At 46.6% G+C, this 12861-nt stretch overlaps 1 protein-coding gene across 1 annotated transcript in view; it reads right to left on the bottom strand.

The window, feature by feature from the left end:
- The window catches only part of COL13A1 (collagen type XIII alpha 1 chain), a 64122-nt gene extending 51479 nt beyond the window's left edge, over positions 1–12643 (bottom strand). The window contains exons 1-5 of the mRNA XM_054071558.1: positions 12640–12643; positions 7381–7416; positions 6731–6757; positions 5018–5068; positions 976–1011 (exon numbers count right to left, since the gene is read on the bottom strand). Of these exons, the coding sequence (XP_053927533.1) occupies positions 976–1011; positions 5018–5068; positions 6731–6757; positions 7381–7401 (135 nt within the window). The 5' untranslated portion in view covers positions 7402–7416; positions 12640–12643. The remainder of the gene's footprint in view (positions 1–975; positions 1012–5017; positions 5069–6730; positions 6758–7380; positions 7417–12639) is intronic.
- Positions 12644–12861: the final 218 nt, after the last annotated feature.

Below are 12861 nucleotides of genomic sequence, written 5' to 3'. Positions count from 1 at the left end.
AGCTGCGCTGATTTGTTTTCTGCTCCTCCGAAAGCCAAAGACCACAAAGGCCTGGAGAGATCTGCTTCTCCTCAGCCCAGGGGCAGCTCACAGCCCCCCTTTTTGCAAAGGGCAGAGTCTCAAAGCCTGGTCAGACAGCTTGGATGCAGCCAATTCCTCCCATTTTCCAGGCGTGAGAGTCTCCCCCGCAGACCTGGTCTGGCACATCGCGTGTCCTGGAGCAGCAGCTGAGCTGCCTGGCGGGAGCAGGGATGCAGGGGGTGTTTGCCGTCAGCTTCCTAGTCATCCAGGATAAATGCATAAGAATAAATAGGGACCATTGGAGTTCTCCAGCAGCCTCAATGCTTCAGAAAACATTGCCAGTAACTGTAGGACTGAAATTAAATTTGCTTTGTCCTCTCCTGGACTTGTTTTTGTTCCCTTGTCCATCGGTAACAGTGTTGGAGAAGAACTTCCCCTCTCATGCTTTTTGTCCTTTCCCTTTGGCATCACCATGGTGTTTGCCCTAGCATGGTTCCCAGCTGACTTCAACCACACAGGGCCCCATTTGGATCACAAGCACTCATTGCTATTGCAATATCACCTTAAAGGCTCAATTAAGGTTGGAATTTCACCTACCTAGGGGTTATTTTCTTTGTTTGGGGGTATTTCTTAGAGTGGTTTTCTTTACTGAACAGATCAGGCTTCAACTGTGTTATTTTAACACTTGGGGTTTGGGGTTTTTTTTTAAACTAATTTCCTTTTAGAGTTGTGTGGTTTGTTGTTCTTTACTTTCTTTTTTTTTCCCCTTTCACTGAGTATCATTTAATAGAAAAAAAAAAGGAGAAGAAAAACAAATTAAGGAAAAATTACTTTCTTCAGTGATATCAGATCAGGTAGTTGGTTTCAGACAGAAATGCTGAGATACAGTGAGCACTAATGACACTTCTAGTAATATTGCACACCCGTATCTCATAAATTAGCAGTTACACTTACCGGGAATCCGGGAAAACCTCTTGTTCCAGGTTGTCCCTGGGAAGAATGAAACAGAGACAGCAGTTTAGAGGAACTGAAGTGGATTTTGACTGATCCTCAGTCCTCTCTACGGAGCCTTTCCTCCAGCCTCTGCCCATTTATCCTGTGAATCTCTGAAGAGTTACCCAAGGCCCAATTCCCCTCCAAGGGGAAAGAGTCTTGGGAAGGAGGGGAAGTCTCTCATCCCCACTCCAATTTGTACAAAGCCAAGAAAATGCTGGAGCAGGTCCAGTTTGGACTGCAAGCAGTTTCCTTGAAGTTTCTACATTAATTAAATGGGTGTCCCTAGCCCATATGCTAGGCTTTTGGAGTATATTCCAGAGGCTGAGCTCATTCTATGGCAATTCTTGTGGCTATAAACCATAGGTGTTTAGTGCAGGGTGCTGCTCTGTGCAAGAAAAACCTTGCAGGTCACTGGTGTCTAAATACAGCCTCCTCCCCCGGTCTCATGTCCCAGCGCATTCATTTCCCTCACAAATAATTCTGGAGAAGAGGTGAACTTTCTTCCTCTTCTGTTTTGTTTTTGTTTTTTTTTTTTTTTTGCCTCAAAGAGGTGGGAGAAAAAGGAGAGTTAGGAGTTAGGTAGTATGGTGAGGGGAACGCGAGCGCCAAATCCTTTCCCTCACCTCTTTTGAGGTAGCCAGCATTGGCTCCCTGTTTGGGGTCAGGTACAGCAAATCATAGAATCATAGAAACACTAGGCTGGAAAAGACCTTTGAGATCATCAAGCCAAACTGTACCCGTCCACTACTAATCCATATCCCTAAGCACTTCATCTCCCCATCTTTTAAATATCTCCAGGGATGGTGACTCAGCCACTTCCCTGGACAGCCTGTTCCAGTGCTTGAGAACGCTTTCGGTGAAGAAATTTTTCCTAATGTCCAAAAAACACTGTCTTGGGATGTGTTTGGCAGCTTCTTCATCACCCACTTAAAAACAGTGAAAAAGAGAAGATGTCCTGGCTGTTAATTTGTCGTAGTTCTTTAGTTTTGGGGATCTGTGACATTCCAGGTCACAGTTTGCTAGAATTGTGGGTACCTGGTAAAGATACGACTTTACTTAAGGATTTTTTAATCTTAATTTCCAAAAAAAACTGTGTGGGTCAAGTCAGGAAGCAACATGGAATAGACTTCAGAAGATATGGAAGCACATGTAGACGGAAACAGCAGGATGAGGTAAATCCTGTACCACACTCATCAAGTGACTGCAGAGGCATTTGCCTTCTCTGAAAGCCGTGCTACAATGTCAGAAAGCTCAGGTTTCTTATGTGCTCTCGTGCTTCATTTTGGAGAAGAATCTGTTTACTTAGGCAATTTGAGTTAACATGACCAGACTGAGTCCACAAGAGTTTCCTAGGAAAGAAGTGGGTATGAACAAGGGTTCACTGTTGAAAAGAAATGCAAGTGGCTGCATCTCTGCCTTAGCCACAGAGATCCCATGTGATGCCAAGGGTAGGGAAGGAGAAGGAAAGGCATGCTGGGCTGAAAGATAGAGGTCTGCCACAGTAAAGCAATGACAGTGCCTTGGGAGTGATCTCAAATCTGCATGGCAGGGAAAACCTTTACCTTCAGGTTACATCTCCTCCAGCCTTCCTCTGTCTGCAGAGAGACTTAAGGATGGTTGCCCCTTCAGAGAAATGGGCCAAATAAACTCTTTGCAGAGTCTGAGGAATGCCCGTAGCAAAAAATGCCTCATGTTTTGCTGAACAGTTGTGGTTTTATACACAATGCTAGTGGGACATAATGCCGTTTACACTGTTTTTTCAGTTCTGCAAAGTTGAACTTGGTCAGCTTTGCTTTGCAAGATACATATAAAACCACCTGGTCCTGTTGGCCAGTGACCAGGAGAGAAGATAGGCTATAAATTAAAGGATCTGTCCACCACTGGTTTCTGAAAACACAAGCATGAAGAAGAGCCTAGCCACAATTCATTAATTTTGGTTCCCTGCTGGACACCTCCCTGGACAAGAAGTGCTAAAAAAAGAAATAGAAAGTAATTTGGCTTCCTCTGTAGACTACAGACTGCTGCTTCTTTCTCCTTGGAGGACAGCGGAGTGATTTGCACGGTATCAGGCCAAAACAACAGTTCAGCAGTGAGTGATTCCAAGAGACTGTTTTTGTTGGGTGGCTGTTTTCCCTTGTCTTCTTTTTAAAACGTTGATCGTATGAAGTATGTAATCCTGTGAGCTGCCAAATCATGGAAACCGTCTGTTTCTGCCACTATCGGTGCACTGTCCCTCTCCGGCCAGAAGTTAAGCAGCTCTGAGCTCAAGTGAAAACTTTAACCTCCAAACAAAAATCTGGAAACTATTTGTCATCCCACGTCTTTCCGAGTGGCCCCTTGGCCAGGGTTTCTGTGTTTGTCTTCAGTGCTCAGTCATGCTTTTGTCCTATCACCAGCTCCCCAGGAAACTGGATCATCTTCACAGTAGGCTTTGGGGGTGGAAGCGTGGAGTTGTGCCAGTCCTGGCACCTCGGGGCTTTGGCGGTGGTAGGCAAAAGCCCATTTTAAATATTATTCGCCATCTGAGTTTTCTGCTGCTTTGCAGATGCAGTGTGTTCTGCACTTTCCCAAAGAGCAGCAAAGGCAACGAAGCAAAGCAGCAGCACCAAAGCAGACATTAAAAATTGTCCTGCCGACCAGGAAAGTGTCCTTCAAGAAAACAGTGGTGCCTGTCTCTGCTTGCAGGACCTACAGTGACAGGGACTGATGGTTTTTCTCTTCAATTACTATAATCACACTATACAGAAGGCTGAGAGCCACAACTTGTGAGAAACAGCAAAAGCAATGGGGCATTTACCATCTAAAACCTACTGATTGTGGAGCAGGGTCGTCTTGCTCAGAGCTCAGCATGGAGAGACCTGCCAACCCTTCCTCCTCACCTGGCCACGTAGCCAGGGACCATCTGCTGGGTATAAAACACTCGGAGACACCCATTTGTGTCCCTGGCTTTGGTTCTGTCGCTTCTCAAACTCCAGCATGCTGGGCAGGTGGGCTTGTGAACCAGCAAAGCTGTTTCTTATTAGAAACACTTATAATGGGGCTTTTGGAAAGTTAATTGGAAAGCCAGATGTAGCCAAGTGTTTGCACAGCCTAGGTCTCTCTCACTTGACCTCCGCTGTGAAACAAAAGTTGCTGGCGGACCGTCCTCTCCGCAGGTCAAGGACGATGCTCTTCACAGGTTAATCAAAATCGGAAGTGCCCTCTGAGAGGGAGAGAATTGTGTCCCCGGGTCTTTTTTCATGGAAATCTCTGGTGAAGGCTGTGCAGGGATGGAGTGAGAAAGACTGGCTGCATGTGCACAAAAGCAGAGGCTTGATGGCTGAATCACAGTGCAAGAAGCAACCAACTTTTAGGGCACATAAATTCTCCAGCCTTTCACGTTTGCCTTTTTTTATGACCCTACCCTTGCAAAAACCTCTGTCTGCCTGACTCTTTGCACCTTTCATGGACACTTTTGCTGAAAGAGTATGCAAAATCCTTTTTACGCTTTCCTCGGCTCCCCAGCAAGCTAAGGGACTTTTCCAGATAGTGGTAACTGGGCTGTCAAAGAGTTTCCAAGATCTTGGGTGCTTGACAATGATCTCTGAACAACTCCAAATTACCCACTTTTGTGAGTTCCCCAGTCACCAGCTTAGCTCTGATCCTGCCTTTCTGCAAAACCAGGGTGTTTGTCCCCTGCTCATGGAAGCAAAGGCTGAGATCAGCCAGTCAAAGGGCTTATTTTGTCCAAAAGTGGTAGCAGCCCTTCTTTTTTTCAAGTACAGGAATATGGTTTCCTTGCAAGGCAAGGCTTCCTCATTTTTTCTGGAGTATGAGCTGTAATTTCATTATATATAGTATATAATAGTGGTATAAAACCAAGCCTGGCTCAGCATGGGAACCACATTATACAGGGTTTTTACTCCCTCCAGCTGATGCTGTGTCTTGCTGCCCCTCCTAATTCTTTTGCTATAACTAGCCCACATCCTGCATCAGTCAAAAATAGAGAAAAGCTACTTACGGGTGGACCGCGAGGCCCAATGATAGACATGCCTGCTTCTCCTGGAGCACCCTAGAGTGAAATGAGGGAGAGGAAAATACGGAGATCGTTATATTCCTGTCGAGACTGGAGTTAAAAGAAGGTGCACATGGTGTGACACCTTCAGGGGTTAAGGGGCAGCTGCCATTCCAGTACCCCGTAGTTCTTTCCCTGCACTTCGGGAGAGAAGATGTCATTTGGAGCTACTTGGATGTGCCAGAAAATGGAAGCTGCACAGTAAGGAAAACTATAAACACATAAAGCACTTTCTGGCAAAACAGAGGTTCTACCCTGTTACAAGTGTGAAAGATGGCCTGAAACCCTTGCTGTTTCCTTCCTGTGAGTCCAGGAGAAAGAAAGAAAGAAAAGAAGAAGGGATATGCTGGGCTCCAGGGAAATGGAAGCTCCGGGCAACTCACTGGCTGCCTCCAGAAATGCCACGTGTGTGCATCTCAAACTCAGTTGGGATGGAAACAGCGAAGTCCTTTCTGGAAAAGAAAACAGCTGCCTCTCCAGCTCCCAGCCACCCACGACGTGTGATGGGCAGGACATGTCCCTGTCTCTGGAAAACATGGCATATTCCTGAGAGACAGCTCCAGAAGTGCCCGGGGCTGGGGAGCTTTCAGATGGAGCATCCCATAAACCAAACAGCCTGTGAGCAAGACGAGCACTCTGCAAAACAAAGTCGGGGCCTGCCAAGGACCTAGGACTCTCATGGAGGGCTTCGGGGAAGCACGAGGAACTACGAGTGATTTTTTCTCTCATTTATTTGTATCTATCTGCTGTCCCTTCATGTTGAAAGCTTTGGCCGGAGAGAAATGCAAGGACACACAGAGAAAAAGCAAAGTGGCTTTAGGCAGTGAAATCTTTGTCTGTTAGATGTTATAGAATCTCTGTGCTACCTTGCCCTCCCTCACTGTGTTTTTCTGCCTCCTATGAACAGGAGCAATTGGGGCTGGTGTGGTAATGTCCTGCATGGGTGATCCCCCCACCAGGAGATCTCTTTCCTTGTTTCTACACATTGTTTTTCAGTTTCTCTCACACCCCAAACACCTCCATCCTGCAGTTCTCATGGGCGGGAGGTACTCACAGCTCTGGGGAAAATACACTAACACTGAAATGTCAAACATTTCAAGACACAGGAACCAGCAATAGGATGCTCTGCAAACTACCGCTTCTTTGGAGGTACAAGATACTTCTTCACTGCACAGCAGTTTATGAGATGGTGTCTCACAGATTTAAAACACACTATCAGTTTTCCTTAGGAGAAAGAGGTCCTACCACATCAGAAATAGAAGCGTGCTGTGCCATTTTCTTCCTTGCTATGGCTTGCACCAGGAATCGGTCTAGCCTCGGAGCTAGAGGGGAGCTGTGAGCTGATTAGGGCAAGCAAAGCTGCCAGCGGGGAAGAAACTCAATGGTTAAAACCCAGAAAGCCTCGAGGAAGCCCTGCGTGTGCCCACTGGCTCTTATGCTGTTAGTAATTGTCATAAACAAGAAACACAACATCTTTGGAGGCTGAGTGGCCTGGAAGGAATTTGGGAGATAAACTTGTGCTGCTGGGGAAGAGGGGGCAGCCCGGGGTGGTGAAAGCCCAAAGCTGGCTGCGATGGCCATGACTGTGACTGGGGGACTTGGGTTGGCCCTAGAGAAGGACAGTTGGAAATGGCTATGGGAACTAAGGAACTGACTCACCTTCTCTCCAGGTTGCCCTTTTAGTCCCTGGGTGAGTGGCACCCGTCACAGCCACATGCAAGAGGGTGCAGGGGAGAGACAGAGACAGAGAGAGAGAGAGACAAACACAGGCGTCAGCGGCAAGGCTCCCCTGCCCCAAAACCTTGGCTGTGTGACTGTGGTGAGTAGGGTAATCTCAGCTTGTGTCCCAGCCCTCTTCCCCATTCTCACTCCGGGATGCCTGAGAGAAGAGCAGCTCCAAAATACAGTGCTCAGCCAGGCAAGGGATGACCCCATTGTTCAGGACAGGGTAATCTGGAAAGGGCAGCTGCCGGCGGCAGGCGGGGGTGCGTGTTAGCAAGCCCACAGTTAGCAAGCCCAGCCGGGGCACGAGGTGACAGCAGAAGGCACCCAACCAGGCAGGATGCTGAACCAGAGGCAGGTCTGAGCAATACAGCATTGGGAGTGGAAACACTGCTCCTAGCACGTTTGTAGTTTGCCAGGCTGACCACCCTGCTGCAACCAGGAGATCCTTCCAGGTGTAGGACTCAAAGTGGGGTGGCTTTCCTCAGGCTGACACCTGCCAACAGTCACCCTGCAAACCCTCCCAAAATATTAAGGGTTGGAAGAGGATGGGGAGGACAAGGAATGTACAAGAAGTTTTGACTTACCGGCCGCCCAGGGATCCCCATTGCACCTTTGTCTCCCTGGCAATTAAGGCAAAATCAGAGGCAATTGGAAACTGGCCAAAAGCAAGGTTATAAAACAGCACAAATCAGCTGTGCCACAGACACAGCTTCGCGCTGTGGCGCAAGTGTCCAGGGAATTTGAGAGAGGGAGAGAGCAAGTTAAAAACAGAGGAAAGTGTGTTTGTGTGTGCCCCAATCTGCCTTTGAGAACATGCAAACACTTATTTGCTTGTGGATATGACAAAGCAGTGCATCTCACAAGAGAAATGACATATGGTGATTAAGGCTGCAAAAGAGACACAAGAGTTTGCAATCAAACAAAGTATAATCCCAATTTCCAACACTTTGTAAAATCCGGGTCCTGGGAACTGGCTCCCTGCGATAGCCAACTGTCACATTTTTCTCTTTCTTTACAGAAAGAGAAAGAGTGTTAGCTATTTATTTATAGAGTTATCACTTTAAAACAGGATTCTCTTAGACTTGAAAATATGGTCTTGTCCAGAAGTATGAGAAAAAATGTGGGAAAACAAGCTGACACAGGAAAAAGCACGTCTGGAAGAAGACATATGAGCAGCTGTGTTCAGTGTCCTCTACCCCTTTGAGATACTTCCCAGTGCATTGTAAGGGTGTGAAAAATCCTAACAGCGGTTTGGGGAATGACTTTGGGTCAGGCGACACTGAACAGAGCCTCGTAAACACATGAATACAAGACCAGTGGCAATTCTCTTCAGCCACTTACCTACTAGGCTGTTTTCTGCCTCTTACAGTTAAATTTAACTATAAAATTAAAAAAAAAAGAAAGAAATCAACCCTCTCTACATTCCTGGTTACTAAAACTGAAGGCTGTGCAGACTGGGAAGGTATCAGCTGATCGCTAAAGGATCTTGAAGATTACGACTTCAGTGGTCATGTAGCTTTTGCTCCATATTTTGCAAAAATGACAAGATAATAGTCTCTCAATTCCGTTTCCAGCAATGCTTGGAGTTTCCATATGTAAAACAGTGTCCCTGCCCATGGCTGCCTGCATCTGTAGACCTGGTTTTCTGGTTTCTGCAGCTGGAGGCACCAGCCTCATTGGTGCCACCTCTTTCTGTCTTCCTCCATGGTCAGTCCAAACTTGTGTGAATGTAATCCAAACGCATTTAACTCTGTCTAGCTCAGTGTACAAAGGATCTCCTTTGGCCACACACCCCAAACTTGGTCCTTCTTTCCTGGGATCAAACTGTTACCTCATGCAAGTTTAGCCACTTCCCTCTGCAGAGCTGGGGTGTCGTTCGACAATGCGGGTATTCCTTTCTATGCAGCGCAGGTTTTGATAGATTGAAAAGCAATATATGCTTTGCAAAAGTATCCTTTGCAGATGGACGAAATGCTAAACAGCTGCTTGATTTTAAAATTTGTAGATGACATATTACGTGAAAATGCTTCCTGCTAGGGTTTTAGGCAGGTTCTCGGTCCCACTAATGTTTGCCTATCTCTGTGTGCCGGCAGCAAGCAAAACTCCTAATGTCAGCATCTTGCCCTGGGATTACTTTGTGGCTGCTGGAGAACATAACACTGAGTTTTCTTGTGCTTTTAGTTCCTTAAATGCTGTTTTCCTCCAGAGCGGAGCTCAGGCTGAGCTCCCTCACGGTTTGAGGAATAAGCTGATTTTTTTTCTCCTGGCTCTGCTGTGGCTGGTGCCCAAGTAGGAAAAGCCTGAGGTCAGGACTGAGCCGTGTCAGGTCTCCAGCGAGTACCTGGTGTCAGAGCAGCACATGACGGCACCGTGTCTTGTATGCGACTGCACAGCATTACAGCTCTCCAAGCAATAAGAGCAAAGGGGGAGCTCCCAGTGGGACAGCAAATAAATGCCAGATGTTTATAAGGAAATGTTGTCTGTGACGGGGGACCTGGAAAGAGTACTCATGGGTGGATGATACCACATAGGTTGGTTGCGAAGTCATGCAAAGCTGCCTGCAGTTCCCACGTCAGAACTAGAGAAGCATGGAAGGCAACAAGCAGACTCTGTCCTGAGACAGAAGGAGAGTGAGAAACACTGTTTGCATTTTGTTCATTAAGAAACCATTAGGGCTGTTGCAGCCTCCAGGTGAGCTGCAACCCAGGGAGCAGTGAGCCATTGCTAGGAAAGCACACAGCTGTAACCTTGAAATCCACGCTCCTTCCTCACTCATGACTCTCCCTCTCAAATGCAAGTACTGTTATTATGGACTTTTGCATTTGTCCCAGAATGACTTAGACCTTTTAATTCCTGCTGCAATTAGCAAACCCCTTTGGCAAGAACACTGTACAACGTGCCTTTTCAACCAGACCCTCAAGCTGACAAAGACATCTTCAAAAGTAGCATTTCCCACGTGCGGGAGGGTTCATAGGCATTATGTTACCCTTAAGGTTGGTCCTACAAAGCTCCTGTGGCCCCTATGCCATGTCCAGTTTGAAATACTCTATTTCACATCAGGTTTGTTATGTGAGATCACTAGCTTCTCCCAGCTTGTGAATCCTGGAGGCCTGCTGCCGAACATACTGCCAGGGAGCATGAGGGAAGGGAAAAGAAAGAATGAAGTATTTACCAGAAGCCCTGGTCTGCCTGTAGGGCTCTGAAGCAAAATACATAGAAACCACACAAGTTAGCTTCAAACTCTGAAGGGAGGGCTTGATAAAGAGACGAAATCCCATGTAAGGGTTCAGGAAATGGAATGGTTAAAAAACTCTCCACAGCTCCTTGACCATCAGCTCTGATTGCTTTGGTTTCCTAATCTCCTGTTTGTGAAGTCTTCTCTCCTTTCGGCACGGCTCTGCCCACAGCTCTCCGCACGGGTTCTGAAGGTATCTGCAAGTCCATGGAGAACGAGCTAATTACAGGGCTCTGACTTTCTTCCTTAGTTTCCATCTGCTAAGTATTATTTTTTCATGTATGGAATTGCTGCAGTTGCCACAGAAATGTTGCATGTTCAGAAATGGGAGAGAAAACGTCCGTGAGAGGATCTTTTCCTTCGGATGTGGTCCAGACGGTGAAAGAGTCCGAAAAATTCAGGACTCTTGCACGATTTCATCATTTCCTTCCTTCCTTTGCCCCCCCTTTTAGTCCCAATCTCACCAAATTTCTTCCATGACTGCAGGTTGCCCTTGCCTTCACCAAAACCTCAACTAAACTCAAGAATAATGGTGAGAGCATCTGTTGGACAAGTGTGAAGGCCCCTTTTGCTGCTGGGGGCCTGTTGTTCATCCATTTCCCTGTCTTCTCTCCTGTTTAAGCAGTTCTCAGTGTGTTTCTAATGAGTATTTCGGCCCATCTCCATGCTCAGGCCAAAACTGGCATCAGGGCCTAAGCCCTGCCACCTGGCATGTTGTATTTTGCAAGTTGGGAAAAAAACCCGGGAGAGAGATGTGGGGTCGTGGGTTCTTCAGCGTCACTATCCAAAACATTGTGTATGACAAACATCCAGGCAGGACCTCAGGTCTGTTGCTCATAAACTTGAGTTTCCACATGGTTTTAATCACCAGAAATATGAGGGGGGAAATATTTCCTATGGTGACTTGGAAGACTCCGCTTGACTCTTCAGCAGTGAACTTTTTCTTATGGTGACTGTGCTGGTCTCACTCACCAGCCAATCAGAAACCCCAGAAGACCTGAATGAGACAAGGGTGTTGTTAGCCCAAGACAAATTCCACTTTGGCTAACAACGCTTGGTCTGTCTGACTTCCTTTTCTTATTTCCATTGGCTGTAGCATTCGACACGGCCTGTCCTGAAAGTCTGCGTGCGGAGACAGGTTCAGGGGTCGCAATAAGCCAGGATACGGTAGCATATATTGTCAGCACTTCTCTGGTGGTCCCATGTGTTTCTGCCAGACTTCAATCTTTCATTAAGATATTAAGTTTCTAACCCTTATTGCTGCCGAGAAAGCCTGGAGTGTGCGTCTACCTCTCCCTGCAAAGGTGCAGACTGCTCTCCAGGAGACGACTGGGTTGACCTATTGATTTCTCTCCGATTTCTCATGTAATAGAAATGCCTACATTGCTATCAATTTTGTGCTCCATCTCTTTAGCTCTGATATGTGCCTGTCTCGGGTGAAGTGACAGGGACAGCTCTGGACAGATCGCAGCCACCTCCAGAGTAATGTTTTCCTCCCAATAACCGAAAGCTGATGCTGAAATACATCCACATCAACGGCCAGTCCTGAAAGCCCCTGGGATAAGCTATCACTGAAGGTTTGCGTGGATCAGGGCTTCCAGCTGTAAAATGCTTTCAGACCTTTTGGCCTGGAAGGTGCAACTTTTTGGAAGATTGTTGTCATTAAATTGGGCCGTGCTCATATATCTGTGGGAGTTCAGTCTATAGCATTTCGACTTGATGAAAGGGGAAAATAGGTTGTGCAGCAACTACTTCTCCTCAGAACGTCATCTGCAAACTGTTTAAGACATTTTTGCATGAACAGACAAAAGATGACTACCGTATGTTTAACTTCTCATGTTCCTTCACAGAAACCCAGTATAGTTGCCCTATTGTACACGAATATAAACCATTTCCTCTGCAAGGACTGTGTTAGAGACAATACAGTGTTTCTTTATAATCCTGAGAGATATCAATATATGGTCTCATTCCTTGCGTTGCTTCTTCTGGTTCACTGTGGGTCTCTTAATAGCTGTAAGAGAACTTCTGCAATAACCTAGCTATTTTCCTGAAGCCTAAATTGTCTGCGCTGAGGTTTTGCATTAGCTAATATTTGAAAAGGAAGCTGTCAACACAATTTTTCCTCTGAAATTGATAGTTCTGCAGCTATACTTGAAGGCCCAACAGTTCAGCAAGCCCGAGTGAGTAGCAGAGAGGAAGTCCCTACAGCTCAGTTCCCACCATGTGTTTGCGATCTATCTTTCCCATTTTTGCAAACGCATCTCATTCAGCATGTGGCATCCAACACACGTGAAGCACATACAGCAGATTCCCTCAGGGTGTGTGGCGCCGACTGATAACACACAGATATCTGCACTACTTGCTCTTGCCATGTCCCAATCCCTGCGCTTCCTCCGTCTCATCCTCAGAAGCTGCAATGCAGCCGAGAGCAATCCCACCCCAATACGGGTCCAGAGCGCCCACAGTACTTGCTGTTTGGGAGATCTCAGGGTGCCAGGACTGCAAAGGCAGCTACCACACCAGACACCACAGACAGGAGACTTTGCTAGTTCATGCCCTGCAAACTCTGTGCCAACAGCTTCTAAAACCGTAGAGATTTGGTACTTACAGGTGGGCCTGAAAGAGAGAGGGAAAAATAAACAATAATTAATTTTTAATGCAATAAATCCTAATAAGAAGGGCTAGATAAATGCATTGTATCATCTGTTGGGGTTGAGCTTGATGCTGCTCCCATTTGCTGATGCACTTTGGCCACTCCCTGCTCATTAATTAAGGTATCCACACAATTAACAGCATGGCTTACAGTTACCATGAGTGCAAACGCATCTCA

Source organism: Cuculus canorus, chromosome 7, assembly GCF_017976375.1.
Source record: "Cuculus canorus isolate bCucCan1 chromosome 7, bCucCan1.pri, whole genome shotgun sequence".
Taxonomy (NCBI): Eukaryota; Metazoa; Chordata; class Aves; order Cuculiformes; family Cuculidae; genus Cuculus; species Cuculus canorus.
The sequence above is the reverse complement of the archived record's forward strand: the minus strand, read 5'-3'. Positions and strand labels throughout refer to the sequence as shown.